Source organism: Pan troglodytes, chromosome 1 (assembly GCF_028858775.2).
Source record: "Pan troglodytes isolate AG18354 chromosome 1, NHGRI_mPanTro3-v2.0_pri, whole genome shotgun sequence".
NCBI classification, from domain to species: domain Eukaryota; kingdom Metazoa; phylum Chordata; class Mammalia; order Primates; family Hominidae; genus Pan; species Pan troglodytes.
This window is the reverse complement of record NC_072398.2, coordinates 22210634-22231392: the sequence shown is the minus strand read 5'-3', so window position 1 is coordinate 22231392 and position 20759 is coordinate 22210634. Positions and strand designations below refer to the sequence as shown.

Sequence of the window (20759 nt, the reverse complement as noted above, 5' to 3'; positions counted from 1 at the left end):
ACCCACAAAATAAGGCTTCATCAAGTGATAGACAATTTCTTTTCTGGAAAGGTTGGCAGTAGCAGACTGGAACAAATGAGAACAAAAAGGATCTAGATATTTCTGATTTAGTGCTGGCAAACATTCAATAAAATAATTAACTAGCCTGGCGTTAGACATTTACCTAGTAAATTTTTACTCTTTTCAAAAATGATTCTTTTAAATGACAAGGGCTAAGTTAGGATTTCAGAATTAATGATAATAAATTAAAATTAAAAGTTATTTGAACAATACTCCATCCTGACTCAACTTCAGCCGTAGTCAAAAGAGGGACTTTCACCTTTCTAACATTAAAGAATTAATTAGGAAAAAAGGAACAATTATCTCAAAAAGTTTTTTTTTTGTTTTGTTTTGTTTTGTTTTTTTTGAGACGGGAGTCTCGCTCTGTCGCCCAGGCTGGAGTGCAGTGGCGCAATCTTGGCTCACTGCAAGCTCCACCTCCCGGGTTCATGCCATTCTCCTACCTCAGCCTCCTGAGTAGCTGGGATTACAGGCGCCCACCACCACGCCCGGCTAATTTTTTGTATTTTTAATAGAGACGGGGTTTCACCATGTTAGCCAGGATGGTCTCGATCTCCTGACCTCGTGATCCGCCCACCTTGGCCTCCCAATCAAAATATTTTTGTGATGCTCCAGCAGTAGAGCTTCACTAATATGAACCATATCTACTTTGGCAATTTCTAACATTCAGTGCAACCTAACATTTGTTGTGAGCTCACAATACGTTGGATACTAAGCCGACTTTGCAAGGGATTGAAAGATAAATAAGACATGGAAGTTCACAGACTGGTAGAGAAGACATCATGCCGGCAACAATGTGACAAATGCTATCACTGAGATATGTACAAGGTTTGTATGGGAACCTAGAGGAGGGATAGAGAAGATTTTCTTGGGGACCTAGAGGAGGGAACTTATAGACTAGGTCTACAGGAGTTATAGAAGATTTAAGAAAAAAGGAGAAGTTCAAGAATGAGAAACACTACCAAAAATTCAGTATTAGTGTTACAATAACTCTGGCAGGTAAGTAAATAGGAACTACTTTTTTTTTTTTTTTTTTTTTTTTTGAGACAGAGTCTTGCTCTGTCACCCAGGTGGATGCAGTGGTGCGATCTCGGCTCACTGCAACCTCTACCTCCCAGGTTCAAGTGATTCTCCTCCCTCAGACTCCCGAGTAGCTGTGATTACAAGTGTGCGCCACCATGCCCGGCTAATTTTTGTATTTTTAGTAGAGATGGGGTTTCACCATGTTGGCCAGGCTGGTCTCGAACTCCTGACCTAAGTGATCCGCCTGCCTCGGCCTCCCAAAGTGCTGGGATTACAGGTGTGAACCACCGCGCCTGGCCAGAAATATTCTTTCTTTCCATAGGAAACTGGAATGGAAGATAACTTGAACACTGTGTCCTGCAGAGTTAATAGTAAACCAGGATTAGAAGGCCCGGAGAGTTCTAAAGAAGTTTTTCCATTATGGAGGCTAAAGTCTCAGGTTCAAACCTAGTTACTTTTCCTCAGTTATTAATGGGAAGAATCTCTCTCATTTCTTCTTGCCCCCAAAACCAAACAACCAAACAATAAACAAATCAACTCCAACTCTTCCTCTAGCTATCATCTATCTCCCTTCTTCCTTAATAATCATAATAACATTTATTATGTGCAGAGTATACGCAGATCGTTTTCCAAAGTGCTTTACATATATGAATTATTTTAATTCTCACAGAAACCCTCTAAGGTAGGAATTATGATCCTCATTTTAAAGATGTAGAAGATGGATCAACTTGCCTAAGGTTATAAAACAATTAAGTGGTAGAGCCAGGATTCAAAACTTCCTCAGCCAGATTTCTGAAAAATGGTATACAAATGCCGTCTGTATTTTCTAAACTCCCAATTAACTTCTAATACAGTGCAATTCAGATTCTGCTTTGATCTGATACTCAGGTCAGTATTTCTGGTTTGTCCTATCTGACCAACCACCTCTGCCATACCATCACACTGACCATTCCCCTCCTTAAAATTCTCTGCTCTTCTAGTTTTTCTGACAGGTACTTTCCTAAGTAACCACATACTTCTCAACAATTGCTTTCTTAGCTTTTGTGGAGTCCTATTCCTTCACCCTTTCTTCAATGGAGATTCCAGGTTTCTGTCCTTGGCTCACTGCTACAATCTGCCCCTTGGGGAATCTCATCCACTTTCAACTCTGATTATTTCCAAATCTCTGTTGCCAGTTCACTCCTCTTCCTTAAACTCCTGACGCATATATTAAATATCTGACTGTCTGCTGGACATCTCCAACTGGATGTCCCTTAGGAATCTCAAACTTAACTTGTCCAAAATGAAGCTGTCACCTTTCTCTTCTGTTAAATCTTTTAATAATTATTACATATGGGACTGATTAAACCTAAGCTCTGTAATATGAAGTATAAAGTTGAGAAACACAGACCCTTATTCTGGCCTTTGCCCATGTCTTCATACTCATTTCTCAATCCCTTCCTCACCCTTTTTGTTTGCCAAGCAAGGGACAATTCTAACTAAATTGAAATCTCCCTCTGTCCACAATCCCGTAACTCCCTGCTCCCTCCCCCGGCAAGTTCGCTCTGCCTGTCTAGAATATACTCCTCTTATGTAGTTGTTTTATGATTTTGCTGAACATACTCATCTGTGAAGACCCAGCTCAGGCATTATTTCCCTTAATAAGCTTTTCTGGATCCTCCTGGTTCAATCAGAAATCTCTCTTCTTTGTATTCCCATGATATACAATCTTTATCTTTTATTACTATATTTCCCACATGGTGTTATAGTTATCTGGTTATATATTTGTCTTTCCAATTAGACTGTCAGGGCAGGAAATATTGTATTATGCTTAAGGGCAGGAAATATTACGCTTAAGGGCAGGAAGTATTGTATTATGCTTAGCATAAGCCTTCAAACTTAAATATTCTCAATAAATATTGAATGAATCCTTCTGAATGTCCATAGTACTTAGCCTAGGTATTTCTCATGGCATTTATTGCTTTCCACATTGCATAGTGTGTAACTATATAATTATTTTTCTAATTATAAAATAAGCACTTTGAGGTCCATTTCCACGTCTGCTTTGTCTTTGTATCCATTATGCCCAGTATATTACCACCCATGTAAAAAGTGCTAAAATGTTTAACATTAAAAAAAAAAAAACTTTTTTGGCTATCTCTACTTCTAGACTAGAGTCTGGAGTATGCTAAAACCATGGAAAAGAGCATGAATATCTCAAAATAAATATATTATCACTATACTAACAACAAGTTAAAATGTCTCCCGAAACTATCTTTGAAAATGAAGGACAATACATTTTCTAAGCCAATACCATTTAAAGCTAATAATGATACTATCACCACAGCAATGATTTCTTACCAAAGTGTTTACTTAGAAATTGTCTAATTTTTATGTTTTCAATATTGTTACGTTTTCAACTATTTTTATGTTTTCAACAGAAAAGGTGAGTTAGAGGAAAACACACCCACACACTTTCTCTCTCATATATACCTACACACACTGTGGTTTTTTATAAACTCTGAAATTGAATTCATGGCAAACACTATAAACCAGCACCTTGTCTTAATGTGCAACCAAATACCACTTTAAAACATGTATTTCATATATAGGTCCATGACATGCCAACAAAACTTTAAGACTGAATATGAAGGTATGCACACAAGCAGAAACCAAAAGAAATAATCTCAGGAGTACATAATTTGGCTAATAGTTTTTAAGGTTCAATTAATCCTAGAGGTCTTATTTAATAAAATACCAAAGAAGAAATGGACTATGTAATCATGGTTCTTTCTCTTTAGATTGTCTAAATATATTATTATATTATATATGCGATAAAATACGTAATATATACAATTATATTCAACATAATACATTGCCTAAGTTGAGGAAAAAATGCGTGTAACTTTCTGAAATATGCAATCTTCAGGTAGGGTTGTGGTGAATATGTGGATAGAAATTGTAAAAACAAGAATTGAATGAGCAAATTTCAGGAATGCCAAAGAAGCTAGGTCTGATTTTGGTCATAGGACTAAAAATCTTTAAAATGTATGTTTTAAAATTCTATTTCCTACAAATTCTCACATACAATTGACCATCCCCCCAAGTATCGCTGAAACTATGCTGCCAAGCCTCAGGTTTCTGTAAAAGTCTCAGATTTCTGTAACTGATTGTAACAGAATGTAAAAGATGCTGGGAGATAAAACCATGTGAAATCAAGAGATAAATTAAAGAAGTTAGAAGCCATGACTGAAATTAAATATTTTGAAGCATCTTAGTAAGATGTTATACAAGGTTAAAATCAAGTCCAGAACTCAGCCTGCCAATATTGTCAGACTACTTGCTTTTCTTATATGCCAGAATATAAGAATGGAAAACAATATTAGGGGGACCAGACTGTTGGGCTATAGATACTATCTCTGTTTCTCTGTGTCTGACCTTTATATTCCCGAGCTTAATCCTTGATTTACTCTTTCATCAGTATATCAGAGTAAGAAAACTCTGAAAAACCAAGTTGAGTACATTCTCATTTTCCAGGCAAATGGGCAATTTCTATTTTTGTGAACTGGGACTAAATGAACAAAGTGTAGAATTGTAATTTAATCAAATTCAAAACTTACTTAGCACATATTTAATATATGACAATATGTTTCTCAAATATAAAGAGCAAGCAGTTAATTTATATGATTGTAATTAGTATTATCTATAATATTCTCAAGCCAAGTTTTTTAAGGTTCGGCTGAAAAGAAAATGAACTGAAGAGAGTATAGGAAGTTGCTACAAGCTTGGTGTGATGATCCCTGGATCTGTTACTATTGGGATGAAGGGAATAGATGGGGGAAAGAAATGGGAAAATCTAAGCAGCTGAGCTCCATTTGCTCCTCACCCTGTTTATTACCTAGAGAAAGAGGCTGGGGCTAACATGGACTAGACAGTCCAGGACTGGGCATGCACGGTTGAAGGAAAAGATGAGGGTAGAAGTGGGAATAATTTCTACAGCAGAAGGGATCTTGGTATCTCTGTTCTACTGCTTTCTTAATAGGTTGAACGGAAATGCCTTTCTCAAGAGACCACTTATCAAAGTAGTTTCAATTTCTTTTAAAATTAACTCAAACCCGGTCAGGCATGGTGGCTCACGCCTGTAATCCCAGCACTTTGGGAGGCCGAGGTGGGCAGATCACGAAGTCAGGAGATCAAGACCATCCTGGCTAACACGGTGAAACCCCGTCTCTACTAAAAATACAAAAAATTAGCCGGGCATGGTGGTGGGCACCTGTGGTCCCAGCTACTCGGGAGGCTGAGGCGGGAGAATGGCGTGAACCCGGGAGGCGGAGCTTGCAGTGAGCTGAGATCGCGCCACTGCACTCCAGCCTGTGTGAGAGAGCGAGACTCCATCTCAAAATAAATAAATAAATAAATAAATTAACTCAAACCCTTCTTTATCTGTCCTAAAGAATATTTTACATAACAATGTATCACCACACTGTCCTAATCCCCAAAGATTGAGAACTTTAAAAAAGTCACTCTTAAAAATGGGAGAGTAACCTATCCACTCTTAATAACAGAAGAGTGCTGTAATGGTTAAAACAACTGGATTAAATACTTTCTAAGGTTTTCTCCTTCAAAACTCTATGATTCTACATGTAGAAAAGCCCAAATGCCTACATTCCCCCAAGTTAGAGAAGCAGAGAGTGTTGAGAATATGCTCTGCTCTGCCTGGTTGCCTCCTTTCATTTTCCCAGAGGGAAGGGAATGACTGGTATTACATATATTTCTTCTCTTCAAAGCTACTATTACACATACAAGTACTGGCCAAACAATGTGACTTAAAAAGGAAAGCATGTTGCTCCGAACATCTTCCCATTGTGCCAAAAATTCCAGCATTCATTTGAATTTTGAGTTAACAGGCAAAACATGTGGAGGAAAAAATAGGGGTGGGAACATTTTAACTTAAAACCGTACTGTTTTAAATAAAGTAACTACACTTAGAGGCCTGTGTGGAAGGGTAAAAGTAGGAGTAAAGAAGGTAACTTTGGAGGAGGAGAGGCACTGGTGGTAAAGCTCCGACAAATCAGAGGGCAGCATGAGAACACTGGGTTCCCAGAGACAGAGGGAGAAGAATGATAATATGTTGATACCAAAGGACTTGATTCCTGCAATTCTAGTCAATACTAGTCTTATTCCCTTCTATATGTACAAGTTCCAGCTGCAATTCAAACTTTAGGTCTTCAACATAATCTCCTCTATAGCAACGAGACAGAAAACAAAAAAGAATGTCCAGAAGGATGTGTACTACTCATTAGAGCCTTACCGCAAAGGGCAGGCATATAAGCATCAAGCACAATATAACTAGATTTGGCACAGAGAACAACAGAGACCTGATGTGCTCCTTAAGAATCCAAGTGCAGCTGGGCGTGGTGGCTCACGCCTGTAATCCCAGCACTTTGAGAGGTTGAGACGGGCGGATCATGAGGTCAGGAGTTCAAGAGCAGCCTGGCCAACATGGTGAAAGCCCGTCTCTACTAAAAATACAAAAATTAGCTAGGCACGGGGGGCATGCACCTGTAGTCCCAGCTACTTGGGAGGGAGGCAGGAGAATCGCTTGAACCTGGGACGCAGAGGTTGCAGTAAGCTGAGATCGTGTCACCGCACTCCAGCCTGGTGACAGAGTGAAACTCTGTCTCAAAAAAAAAAAGGCATGCACCTGTAGTCCCAGCTACTTGGGAGGGAGGCAGGAGAATCGCTTGAACCTGGGACGCAGAGGTTGCAGTAAGCTGAGATCGTGTCACCGCACTCCAGCCTGGTGACAGAGTGAAACTCTGTCTCAAAAAAAAAAAAAAAAAACAAAAAAAAAAACAAAAAAAGAATCCAAGTTCCTAGCAGAAAAAGAGCTACAGAAGAACTTGAGCGTTATGCGAAATATCTTGGATGCTGAACTCAAGTATGTCAAAGATTGAATACTGCTGTTTAAAACATCATTCTGCTATGACTTTGAGGATCAAATGAATGAATGATAACTCTGGGAAGGGAGATCATAGGTACAAACTCTAAAGAGAAACACAAAGTTTGTGCCATAAAATATTGGTGGTAAATAGATGATTGAGTGATGAAGAGCTAAGAAAGTATTTAAGTGAAACTGAACTGATGGACGAGAAAAGAAGCTAAAGAGAATACAGAAAGGGAGGGAACCAGCTTATTAAAAGTAATAAGGGCATTATTACTGACGGCATTACATACACTGTTTCCTTAAATCTTCAAACAACATTATGAGATTAGTTATATTATTATTACTATTTGCCTGATGAGCAAATTTAGGGTGTAGAAAGGTTAATTTCTTCCAAACCATACCCTAGAAAGTTGTACAGGCGGGATTTGTGCCTGCTTATGCACTTAACCAATAAATTGGGAGAATGGAGCTTAGAAAGCACATGAGTGGGAAATCATGCCTTTTAGGAGCTGGAATATAAATAAAAGATTTGGCAGCTCTTGTGAACTCAGCTCCTTTTTACTTCATACTAGGAGTTCCCTTGCAGTGCAATAAAATTTACTTTTATATTTATACTGAGCTCATGTTGCATTAATAGAGGGTAGAAGATGAGAAAGGATATTCCTGGAGGAAAAGTAACACTGGGAAATGGCTGCGGGGTGCTCAGGCATTACAGGTGGGTGGCAGCAGTGGCAGAGTGCCTGTGAGAGCAGAAACAAGCTGAGGACCTGGCTGGGGTGTGCATTCCTGAAAGGTCTGCTGAGAAGACCTCATGTATTTGCCAAAATACATACTGCTCCTAGGTTTTACAATCAAATATATGTACATTTTTTTTTTTTTTTGTGACAGGAAAAGGGATGGAGAGAAGTTTGTTAGAAATAAAAAGGTTTTCTAGTGGAAAGAACAACCAAAATAATTTACTCAAACTTCCTTCCCTTTCTTTTTTAAGGTGAATAATATCTGTATGGAAATATCATATTGAATATTTTAACATCCTGAGCAGCAGATTATAACATGCAATACCACTGTACACGAGGAGAGTTCTCTTTTTATCACACTATAGAGTTAACCAGAGTAATTATTTGTTTCGAGAATAGCAAAACACTTTGTTTAGAATGAAAATGTGCAAACTTCAGTATAAATATTCCAAGCATATTCAAAATCACTTTTTTGTTCAATAATTTTTAAACATCTAGATCAAGAAGTTCCTTTAGCAGAACATCATGCTAACTACTCTTCTGACTATAAGTATCCTAACAAAACAGAAAGAATAAAACATTAAAAAATCTCCCGATTTAAAAAACAATTCTATGCACAATATTTGCATTTGAATCCATTTTATTTCCCCATTTCTGTAAAGACTATTCAACAGGATAATAAATGCTTTAGGACAAGAATTACTGTGCATTTAATGTGGAATAGAGAGAATGTTATGCCAGGTAGTAAAGAGAATGAATGATACACATTTAACAGGAACTTCTAAATTATTAAATTGATAGAATTCAGGAGAGAAAGTGATAATGCAGTCAATTTATAGTGCATATAGTGAATATGTTAACTAAAATCACTTTGCACATTAGAAGAGACATTCTGTCAGCATTAGAAATCAATCAATTAAACATTGATTTATTTTAAAATCAGTACTCTATTATTGTCATACAATAAAACCTACTGGAGAAATTAATTAAAAGTAATTTTTTTTATTATACCACCAGAGGTTTATTTTTAACCAACATAGAAATTAAACAGTGAAGTGCTGAAAAGGGAAAAGTAAAATAGAAATCACCAGGAAAAATAAAAATAAGCAATTATTTATATATATATAAAAAATAATTAAATAAGCATTCTAGTTTTAGAATTCTTACAAAGACTGAAAATACTGGGATTCTACAACAGTCAAAGCATTTTTGAAAGTAAATTTTTACTTCATTATGTTTAATACTGATAAATCCTTCGTTATATTTAAGATAAGAAAGAAGCATATTTTGGCTCACATAAATTTTCAAATGTGGTATTTCTAAAACTGACTGCATTACTAGGCAAATTCTTCAAATCAATTCACTGATCTTTTTTACTGAAGGATGCATTGGTTTGAAAATCAAAGACTTACGTCATCCAAAAAATCAATCAGTGAAGATGAGGAAGAAGAAAAGGAATCCTATTTAACGAATACAGCAATAAAAAAATAGAAAATATGGATGAAGCAATTTAATAATAATAATAAATCAAAACTTTGTAAAACAATTGAAAGGCAAATGACATTAATTCAAATAAATAAATGAGAAAAGCAGTCACTATCATTGTTCTTGAGAAACTTAAGAGATTCATTAATTACTTTTTAAAGAGTGATTATTTTTCCTTTTCCTAAAGGAACGAAACACAATTCACATACTGTGCCCAAAATGTAATAAAATGAAGCTCATGACAAATAATTAATAATCAAATTAAATGTAAGTACTTTTGAAGTAACAACTAAAAGTAAGCAATGGAATTCCTGAGGCTTCTAATTCTTCACACTGGAATGTAAGTTCTAGTAGGAAGGACTTTGTCTATTTTGGTCACTACTATATCTCCAGCACTTACAACAGTGCCTTGCACAAAGCTACATGATTATTATTTGTTCAATAAAGATATAATCACACTTAAATTTACTGAGATAAAAATATACTTGATAACAGTAAGTTGATTTTTTTAAAGCAAAGAATTTAAATACCAAGGAATGATCAAGAGTTACATAATCACAATTTCATTACTGTGTGATATGCCTAACAGAGTCTATGTAACACCTTTTAACAAAAAGCACTTCTTACTGTATAGTTTTTAAAAGATGAATTGATTTGAAATAAGAACCAGCAATACCTTATTGTCAGCTTTGACATTTTCTCACTTTTTATTGTGGCACTATGCTTTGGAGAATTAAAAAATTGTCAAATTATTTCAAAAGTTGGGATTTGTTCTGCTCTTAACGTTTCTTAAGGGAGATGAAATTGCTTTTAAATCTTATAATGACTCTCATGATTAAATCTTTCTTAGATGTTTTGTTAAACAGAGGTGGGATTATAGTCTCCATAAGAATGCAGAACATATTCCTCTGCTAATATGTTTTTGTTTATTTAAGATTCTAGGTCCTCTGATGTGGGAAGCAATAAAATGGTTTTATTATAAGTGAACTTTAAATTACAAAGTGAATTTTAAATTGACCCCAGAGGATATGTGACATGTTTAATACTTACTTCAAATTGATCCAGAGCATCGGTAGGCGTATTCAAAAATGCCAAGAAAGAATGCTGTGAGTCTTGGTGCTCTATACCTAGAAGACAGCAGCAACTTTTTTTAAGGCTACAACAATTAAAATTGATTTTAATGGATAACCTTCCCTGTCTGAATCTACTAAAAGCAGTTCACAAACTACTGTATTTCAAAGTTGATCACTATAATTAACTCTACATTTAAACAAAACTAAAATACACTAGTGTTTCCTAGAATATCACTTAATAGTTCAATTACATCAGTTTCCATGAAATGCTTATTTATGTTACTGAGTTTCTTTCTTTTTGTGCATAGTAAATAATAAAAAACCACATTAAATCTTTTGGTAGGCTTGAGAGAATTTAAAAATAGGAGTCTGTTTATATCTGATTTTTCTAAGCTAATTCAACACCAAACAGGCTTATGTTTTGAAATACTCTTATCAAAGCACAGAGTATGCACTAATAAGAATAATCCTTTATAAGAAATTAATGCAGTGATGAAACAAATACACTTAATTACAAAAAAACTGCCAATCTGATTTCAGGTATTTTTTTATTGACAGGATGAAGACTCCAAACCCCAGTTTTTCTCAGATGAATTTTTAAAAATTCATACATATCTCTTGACTATGGCATTAACTTTAAATGCACAATTTCCCAAGTAATTCTTACAACATACAAATAAAAATACTAGGTAGAAAAAAACCAGAAAACAGCCAATCCCACATTTTTTACTTCCATATCCTTAGGAATTGACATCAGCTGATTTGTGTTTTTCATATTACTATCTAATAATATAACACAGTTATCAGGTAAGGCAGTATGTTCAGAAATTCATTCAAATATTGAGAGTGTGCCAGACACTGTCCTAAAGACTTGGGGAAATAATAGTAAATGAAGCATTAAAAACATCCTTGCCCTCATACTGTAAATATCACATTATATTACTGAAGTAGTAGTATACATTATGTTATACAATAAAATTTTGTTCTGCAATATTCAAAATCCAAATTAAAAAGCTGTGGTAAACATGCCTTCAGTGATAAACTTAAGTCTCTTTCAAGTTTAGGTCTATTCTAAAAATGATGCAATCAATGTCATCTGGCGTGCAAGTCATATTCTGCACTAGTCTCTCTCCTATTTGCCATTAGGGCCACGAGTTGTCCATGTCTTACGAATTCTTTTTCTTTTCCTCACTAAATAATGTATCTTCTTTCAAATTTCCATTAATTAAAACCTAGCTTGATTTTCATTTTGGCATGATGGCTTGTGCTCCTAATCTGAATTACTATTCACTTTCTCTGGGCTCCTTCCTTTTGTTGTTAATTAAGAAATTCAATCCACAAGAATTTATTGAGCATCCACTATTTGTAAAGGCTTTTTCTTGTTAGCTTCTTTATGTGATTACTCTCTGTTCTCCATCATTTTACATGCAGATGCAGAGACTCCACCAGTTTTATCTCACTGTGTTGCATGGCTGAGAAATGACAGGAAAGCACTTAGACCTAATAAAAAGCCCATTAACGAGTTCGGTATTCAGTGATGGCCTTTGTCAGGAAAATCAATTTCAAATAAATGTATATAAGATATCCCTTTATTTTAAAAATATCTGAATTTTTTAAAATTAAATCTTCACATTCTTAACATCCACATTAAGGAAAGTTTAAGAATTTCATGTAATACAGCTATGAGGCACTCTGACTAAGCTTTCACATGAATGGAAAAATGTTCAAGTAAAGTTTTCAAGAAAATGGTAATAAATTCGGGATATCCTACAGGACAAGCAATTTAAGTGTCAAACTGGAAGAAGACATTAAAATGCCCCCCAAAATTTTCCTTACTGAATTGCTCCATTAATACTAAATTAATCTTCAGCTATTTCATACATTGTTTCCTCAACTACCCTGAAAGTGAATCCCACCCCCCCCCCCCAATTTTTATACATTCTAGGCACATAAAAAGTGCTAGGAAATACTTGTTCAAGTACCCTTACCAAGTTCTGGATGTTAACACACATTGCCACTGTCAGAGTGATAACCTCATATCATAGCATTTGAGAATATTATAAAGTACATTATAAAATAAAATTTTTTTCCAATCACAAAAATGTTATTCATGAAGTAGTCCACTGCACTGAAAAAAATGTCAAATTTATGGCAAAGTGTCTTTTTCTGTTACTATGAAATCATTAAACAATGCATATTAAGTAAAACAAAATGACTCAGAGGTCAGTCTTCCAAATGTGTGTGTATGCACATGCATCATATATACACACGTATATTCATAAATGAGTGCCAGAATTGCTTATGTCAACAATTCTCCCACCTATGCAATGAACTGATTCTTCTGTAATAAAATATATTTATAACATAACAGTAAGTCCTGAGTGAGGCAAACACACACTCCCATACCCTTTTCAGATCTAAGCTCTTCAGTGTCCTTTATCAGCTGTTCGATTTCTGAGAGTAGTTCCAAGTTCTTCTTCTCTGAATCTTTTAGTTTACTTAAATAAGGAGAAAAAAGGAAAAAGGTCATTAATTTTTATTGCTGGTTAGTGAGCCATCTTGGATGTAGCCAAACTTACTTGGTTTAAATGTCAGGCATGGTAAATTAGGGGACTATAAATTACTGCAGGAAGAACAAATACAGCTTGCTACCTACTTTCATGTAGATTAACAGTTTTACTAGAATACAGCCAATCTCATTCATTTAAGTATTGACTATGGCTGCTTTTACACTACAAGAGCAGAGATGAGAAGCTGTGATGGAGGCTAATCAAAGCCTAAAATATTTACTAAGTGAACCTTTACAGAAAACATTTGTGGACCCTGAACTAAATTATTAAATTTAAAAATGTTACAAAATCAAAGGTTAATTTTAGAATTCTGTTAGACTTTGTTAGATATTATACCATTACAGGCAACCATGAAAGTGGAGCACATACAGGAGTAAGTTTATAATTTTTCAAACTGGCTCATCTTCCTGACTTATGAACAATATGTAAACTCATCTGTCCTAGGCGTAAGGAGAAAAGATATTACTTATTTCAAATTACAACACAGAGAATGATATTCATTAGCTCTTTATGCTGGGATCAATTCACTTTCTCCAGAAAAAGTTTTCCCCTCCTCAATGCCACATAAGCACATTTAAGTAAAACATACAATGTCTGCATTATTTATAGCAAAAAGCTTATAAACCAAAAGTTTATAATCCAACAGAAGTATCATGTATCTGGCCTTTGATTTGATTAAAAAGATAAACAATTGCAGTTTAAGGACTACGACTACACACCATTAAAAACTGAATTCATGGGCCTGCATTTCTTTTCAGGCTTTTGGAACTTTTGGTATTCTCAGCAGTCAATGGATTTTCGTATTTGTAGTTTCACTTGTGATGTGAAGTTTCTATTGTTCCTCTATGTCACTTAAACTGGCTTATTTTGAACCATGTTTATAATCAATCTAACTGTGAATCATTTATGTATTCAGAGTATGATTCACTCTAGTGTTGTGACCAGAATTGACGAAATGTGTTCATTAGCTAACTGCTTCAGAGACTGTGGGATACACTTTTTCTAAATACATAAAGAAACATGAAAAACAATAATTATACTTAAAAGATATTATATCATTATGAAATTTGCCATCAATAGAATTTTCATTTATAAAAGACCTATGGTAGAGGCCACAATTTTCAAATGATTATATTTTGTTCTCACCATATGTTGTATTATTATACAAACATAATATTCCTAAACATGAGAGAATTTTAGGTTTAATAAAATTTGAGAGTCAACTAAATTTTATGAGGAAAATTAAATAATGGAATATTATTTAATACTATTAATTCTACTTTATGGACAAGCCAGAGGAAAACAAGGCTATATTAAAACCTCATCACTATCTACAAGGCTTAAAAGCATCTAGTTATTTTCAAATCTTTGTAACATATTTGGCCATCATTTTTCTAAAAGCAAGCAATGGAAACTAAACATGTAACTTCTCTCCAAATAATTTTGACAAACTTAGAAATTATTCTAGTGGGACTATATGATTCAATCTTACCATTCTGTTATGATATTAGATGCTTTAACTTTATTCAACTCTTCTTGGATGGCCTGTTTGGCTCTTATTTCTGCATCCAGAGCCGACTGCAACTCCAGTCTAGCTGACATATCCAGTTTCGCAAAACGACGCATTTTCCAGGGCATATCCTATGAAATAATGACTGTGTTTTTAGTTCCATCCTATTTTTAACATTTAAATTATTACAGTTAACCAGCTGTGTGTTATGTTTTTCTAAACTGGAAAAGACCCAAACTAATAGTTTTCTCATAAAAAACTCTTTAGTAGGCTCAAAGTCTAAACAAACTGATACAAGTAATTGGATTTATTATAGTGTTTTTTAAATCTCTTTTTTCTAATATGATAAGCCTCCATGCAAAATCATAGATGCTTACTGTTGCTCGTGTACCCAAGCTGGAATTTCTTAATGCCTCCAATTCTTCAGTCATTTTAGAAGCTAAGGCCTGAAGATACCCTCGTGCATCCTTTTCATCGCTGACCCTAGAATATATAAAGACAAAGTACAAAAGTAAAACAAAAAAGCTTCAGTGCAATATATGTTATTTTAAAGCTTCCTAAAGAAATAAGTGATAGGAAATTCAAAGATAGTCTTAAATAATTTCTTTGAAAAGGTCTACCATAGTATACTACCTGTCAACAACTGGGAAGAGGTTTATGGAACTGTTCTTTTATGTACATGGTAGAGCAGGTGATGTTTACAAAAGTCCAAGTTACTCATAGCTGATACATTATTAAAACTTCACCCTTGAAACACAGAATTAACACTCTTTAAATCTAACAATTAACACAGATGCACAAATGTGTGAGGTTTTCTAAATAATAAGATTTCTCAATTGGATTCTGCCATTTTATATCATAAAAACAACATACCATTCTTAAAACTGAAGTGTATATTAAATTTAGAAAGTTTAATGTAGGATATTCTGCAAAAATCAGGGTTATATTGTAATTAAGCTCTTCTGTTTTCTGAAATGATCAATAAAATAACAAAGAGGGAAGATTAAAGTCTACCAAAACCTAATTTCTACTTACTGTCTTAAGGCTATCTAGCTAATGATACAATTATAATTTTAGACAGAAAGTTTTCAAATTATATTTAGTAAGACAAATTCCACATTTTAGAATTTCTCAAGAAAACGTCTGAATTTCTTACACTTCCCTCGAGTGGGGAGAAGGTGAGGGGAGGAGTCCAGCATATCTACAAGAATCTAAAAAAGAAGGTCCTATTCTCAGGAAGAATGAAAACCACTGGTATACAGAAAGCCATACTGCACAAACAAAAAAAATGGAGTTGAAATTTGCAATGCTCACAAGTGTATTCTAAACACACTTTGGGGAAGACAATTTGTCTTTGTGCAGGCTGGTTGTCTTCAGATAAAATCCAGGTCACTGAAGCTATGAGGAAAGTATATTTCAGGTAAATCAGCATGTATCCGATGCATACAGCAGACATGTTTAACTCCTGAGCTCTGCTTTAGTATCTCTTAGAATGTAAACTCCTGAGGAGTCAAATTTATATATACCTTAAAGAGGCCCTTTAAAAGAGGCTTGTTGCTCTCTCCTCTTAGATGGGAGATTGTCTTTGGAGTATAAGCAAAAGAAAATATGGAGATGCAATAAAACCATGGTAAGAAGTTGTTCACTCTAGGGACAGTTACACATTCCTAGGCTCTATGTACATGTACATATTTTTATTGCCTGTTAAAGAAAAATGGTTTTGGAAATTATTTTAAGAATGTTTGTGTAGCAAGGGTTGTGTCCTTCTAAAATTCTTTGACCACAAGTGACTGTAATCTTTTCATTTAATTACCTGATCTATAGTGTAGAGAATAAACTGGGATGAAGGAAGATTATCTTTTTTAGAATACAAAAAAGATACTTATATAGTAACAATAAAGAAAACTGTATTATCCTTTAAGTGCCCAGGCTAACAGGTCTCACCTAGTGCTGGTTTAGTATCTACCATGGCTCAGAGGTCTTAGTTTATGCACATTTCCAAGAAACTGTGAAGTCCAATGTGTTTTATTAACTTTGGAAATCAACCTCTTGTAAACTGACTTTAAGTTATTTGGAATTTTATATGACAATCTCTTTTTTCTAACTTTGCTTTTTATTTACATGTTGAACACATTACATGTTGAACACATTTATTTACATGTTGAACACATTTATTTACATGTTGAACACCTTACAACTGCAGTCTTCCACTAATTCCTAACTTTTGATTAAACCTATTTCTCTTTTTCTTGGCTATAGAGAATTACTGGTTTGGAGGGCAACTCATGCCATTTAAGTTCCACTGTACTCTAAGTCTCACACAACTCCTTCTCATAATCATTGCTATTTGTCTATTTTTCCACCTCATTAAAAAAAAAATCTTACTTTCTCCAACCCCAACACTATCTTTCTCTCTTATTTATTTATTTATTTTTTTGAGAGAGTCTTGCTCCGTTGCCCATGCTAAAGTACAGTGGCACAATCTCAGCTCACTGCAACTTCCGTCTCCTGGGTTCAAGCAATTCTCCTACCTCAGCCTCCCTAGTAGCTGGGATTACTGGCACATGCCACCACGCCTGGCTAATTTTTGTATTTTTAGTAGAGATGAGGCTTAGCCATGTTGGCCAGGCTGGTCTCGAACTCCTGACCTCAGGTGATCCACCCGCCTCAGCCTCCCAAAGTGCTGGGATTACAGGCGTGAGCCACCGCACCTGGCCCCAACACTATCTCTTGCTCCTTGCTTCTAGGCCATTTGGTTAAGTTTATTCATATTCATTCTCTTAACTTTTAAAACCAGTTTTAGAGGTAGGTGTCTTATCTTTTATTTGGCTAAATCATTCAAATATTTCTTAATAACAGTGATTATTACTATACATAATCACCCTCCCTACTACACCTCATATTTTCAATTTCATTATTTCCATTGGTTCCTTTAAACATGTACAAACTCTACCAAATCCAAAAGTTCCCTGTCCTCCTCACTGACAAATCCCCAAACATCCCATTTTCCCTCTTTCATTGTTACACTCCATAGGTGTAATTGCTCTAGTATTAAACCCTCCATTCACTACTCTATACTTCCCGAAGTCTAATTCCTGCCTCAACTATTTTGCTGAAGCTAATCTGTTAAAACTCAACTACAGAAGGCCAAATTAGATCTATGTGTTCTCTTGGCACATTTAATCCTTCCCTTCCAAGTTCTCTCAAATGATCAATTAGTTAATACTTATTAAATACTATTACATTGGGCATATTGAGAAGACAAATAAGGGACAGTTCCTGAAAAGTTGGGGCATATATAGTAATTAGGAACTTTGATTCTTAAGTCATATAGACCTGGTTTCAAATCCTAGCTCTGGTGCTTACCAGCTGTGTAACTTTGGGCAAATTACTTCTCTAACTTTGTTATCCCACTTATAAAATGGGGATAGTAAAAATATCTATCTCACAGGACCGGTGTAATAACTAAATAAGAATACATGTGAATTTCCAGCCTAATGACCAGAACACTCTTGTGTTTTAATCAATAGAAGCTATTACTATACACAAATGAGCATTACTGAATGAGGAATGTTTCAAATATGTGAGTGGATTTAAATAAAGAGAGACAAAGGTTTCATTACTGAAATGCTTTGTAATTATTAAACCCTTCTCCTGGTTCTCCTCTACAGAGCTGTTTCATCTAGCTTTTATAATATAGCCCTTACCATCCTCCTTCTTTCTTGTCTCCTTAAAAAGATCTCAACCACTTCACTGGCCTTATTCACAAGGAATTTAATTCCCAAATTTACATTTCTAATCCTAATCTTTATGTTAGTTTTTCAAAAGCATATGAGAAATCTCTACTAAGATGTCTCAGGATCACCTCAGTCTTACCAACAAACAAAATAAAATAACAGCTAAAATTGATTGTATCATCTTCCCCAAGGGTGGTTACCCCTCTTAACTTTCCTACTTCAATGATGCCACCATTTTCTTAACCTCCTTAACTCACAATTCAGGAATACTAATTTCTCCTCATCTCTTGCCCTTCATTTGTAAATAGTATTAAGTCCTATAGAGTTTTCTTTCACAATGTCTCCTGCATTTGTTCACTTTATTTCCAACATTACCTTCTACTTCATTCTGAACATTACTGTTAAGAGCTATTTGCCTAATCATCATTTTAATTAACACCATTACCTTTGAAAAACCTTCTCCATCTTACAAATAAGTGAAGGTAAAATTCTTACCTAGTATTCATGACAACTGTGTTGCAGTAACTTTATTACTCTTATTTCCTACTATTCTTTTACATAAATTCTCCAATTTGGTCAAACTAGGTGTAGGATATTTTACTAAACTCAGGGTTTTCAGAACACACAGTCTAGTTTAACTGATTATTCCCACCCTTCTTGAGCAACTAGTCTGAGATAATTTTCTCAACACTACATTCTTATTTTTAAAAAGTCAGTATCTATTCAATATGTAAGGCATTTATATTTAAGTCTCATAAGTTATCTCCAGCTCTGGTCAAAATAGTTTTTAAACTTTAAATGTTTAGTTACAAGTTACTTAAAGGCAAGTACTACATTTATAGATCTCTGTATCTCTTATTGTACCAGAAGAATGCCTTATGTGAGGAAAACACATTTAAAAAATAAATCTTATGGACTAGCCTATTAATCTAACCTCTCTTTGTAATATTATTTCAAAGAGAAAACGTGAAGTCCTCTGATGAGCCAATGGCGAGAAGGAAGGTTCCTACTCTAATAGCGGTGAGAAGATGTCCTTGCTCTAAAAGGGTTTCTGATGAAAGGGATATTTCATAGCAAAAGAGAGAGGAGGTGGAGTTCAAGAGCCATTAGAAGTGACTTCATAAAAGGTTTTATATACTGCAGTGTTTGTTTTGTATTAAAACTGTTCATTTGTCCCAGGAAACATTTAAAGTGCTATATGTCATGAGGTCCTATAATCTTGTTTGAGCATTACCTCATTTTTTAAAAGAAGGTTGAGTATTCCTAATCTGAAAATCCAAAATCTGAAATGCCTCCAAATCTGGAACTTTTTGAGTACTGACGAGATGCTTAAATTTTTGGATTAGGGATGCTGAACTGTTAAGTATAACGCAAACTTCCCAAAATCCAAAAGAAATCCAAAATACTTCCGGTCCCAAGCATTTTGAATAAGGAATACTCAATCTGTAAACTAAACTCAAAAAATGAAAATAACTCAGTCTTCTGACCTTTATAAACTTGGATATTGTATCTCACAGAGTTAACTTTGAAGTGGTAAGAAAGTTGAACAGGGAATATATATTTTACTTTTTCCCTTTGGGTATTTGCCAATCTGCTATCTATTACTCCATTTCTAAATAAAAAGTAGGGTTAATAACAGCTTTCATGCAAAGTGACTTCCTCATATTTCTGATTTCTGCATATTTCGTTTGAATGTGAAAAGTGTATAGTGAGTGTTTTGTGGCATCATATAAAACTTTCATCTTCACCCTTTCTATTAACCCTTTCTACAAAGCCCACATTGAAAGCTTCCTTCCATTACTAGCACCACTTCCCATTCCAGCTGAACTCATCATGCCAGACACTTGAAAAAATCAGTAGTCTAGTATCACAGGTTTTGACTCTGTCTTCTGAAGTCATTTTCAGCTACTCCTTACATATATATTTGATAACATAAAAATGGAATCACAAATATCAAGTCATAATTTTTGATATTATAAACTTGGTTAAAGATTAAAATGGATTTTGCTTCAGAAATGCAGACTTGATGATATAGATATAAATTAATGAACCAATAACTGTACTGTCTAGAACCCAAATAAATTTCCACAATCTGCATATTCCCTTTATATGCACTGAATAGAAACATTATAAGCATTAAGAGCTCTTAATGGAAAAACATTTGAACCAAAATATGCATACAGGAATTAAAATTCCCTACAAATGACTGATCTATAAATATATGATGAAACTATAGGCTGGGTATCCTTTACATGAAATGCTTGAGACCAAAAGTATTTTGGATTTCAGGTTTTTTTTTTAATTTTGGAATACCTGAATATACATAATGAGATTATCTTGGGGATGGGACCCAAGACAAAACACAAAATTTGTGTGTTTTATATACATCTTATAAACATAGCCTGAAGGTTAATTTTTTACAATGTTTTATAATAATTTCTTGTGTATGAAACATTTTGACTGTGACCCATCACAAAGTCATGTCTAAAATTTTCTACTTGTGGTGTCACCTCAGCACTCATAAAGTTTCAGGTTTTGAAGCATTTCAGATTTCAGATTTTCAGATTAGGAATGCTCAACCTGTATTTGTTTTGATATAAATTAAACACCTACCATTTACCAAAAAGGATTTCAAAAG

The 20759-nt window shown here is 34.5% G+C and overlaps 1 protein-coding gene across 31 annotated transcripts in view; it reads right to left on the bottom strand.

The window, feature by feature from the left end:
* Nucleotides 1-20759, bottom strand: part of CDC42BPA (CDC42 binding protein kinase alpha) — a 329589-nt gene that overhangs the window by 70664 nt on the left and 238166 nt on the right. For 15 of the 31 annotated variants that reach the window (XM_016940034.4, XM_016940031.4, XM_016940027.4 and 12 more), the window contains 4 exons: nt 14762-14867; nt 14367-14515; nt 12711-12802; nt 10282-10358 (listed from right to left, as the gene is read on the bottom strand). In XM_016940034.4, coding sequence (XP_016795523.1) covers nt 10282-10358; nt 12711-12802; nt 14367-14515; nt 14762-14867 — 424 coding nt within the window. Of the gene's footprint in view, nt 1-9158; nt 9207-10281; nt 10359-12710; nt 12803-14366; nt 14516-14761; nt 14868-20759 lie in introns of all 31 variants that reach the window. The other 16 variants (XR_010150112.1, XM_016939982.4, XM_016940026.4 and 13 more) reach the window with 2 other exon arrangements.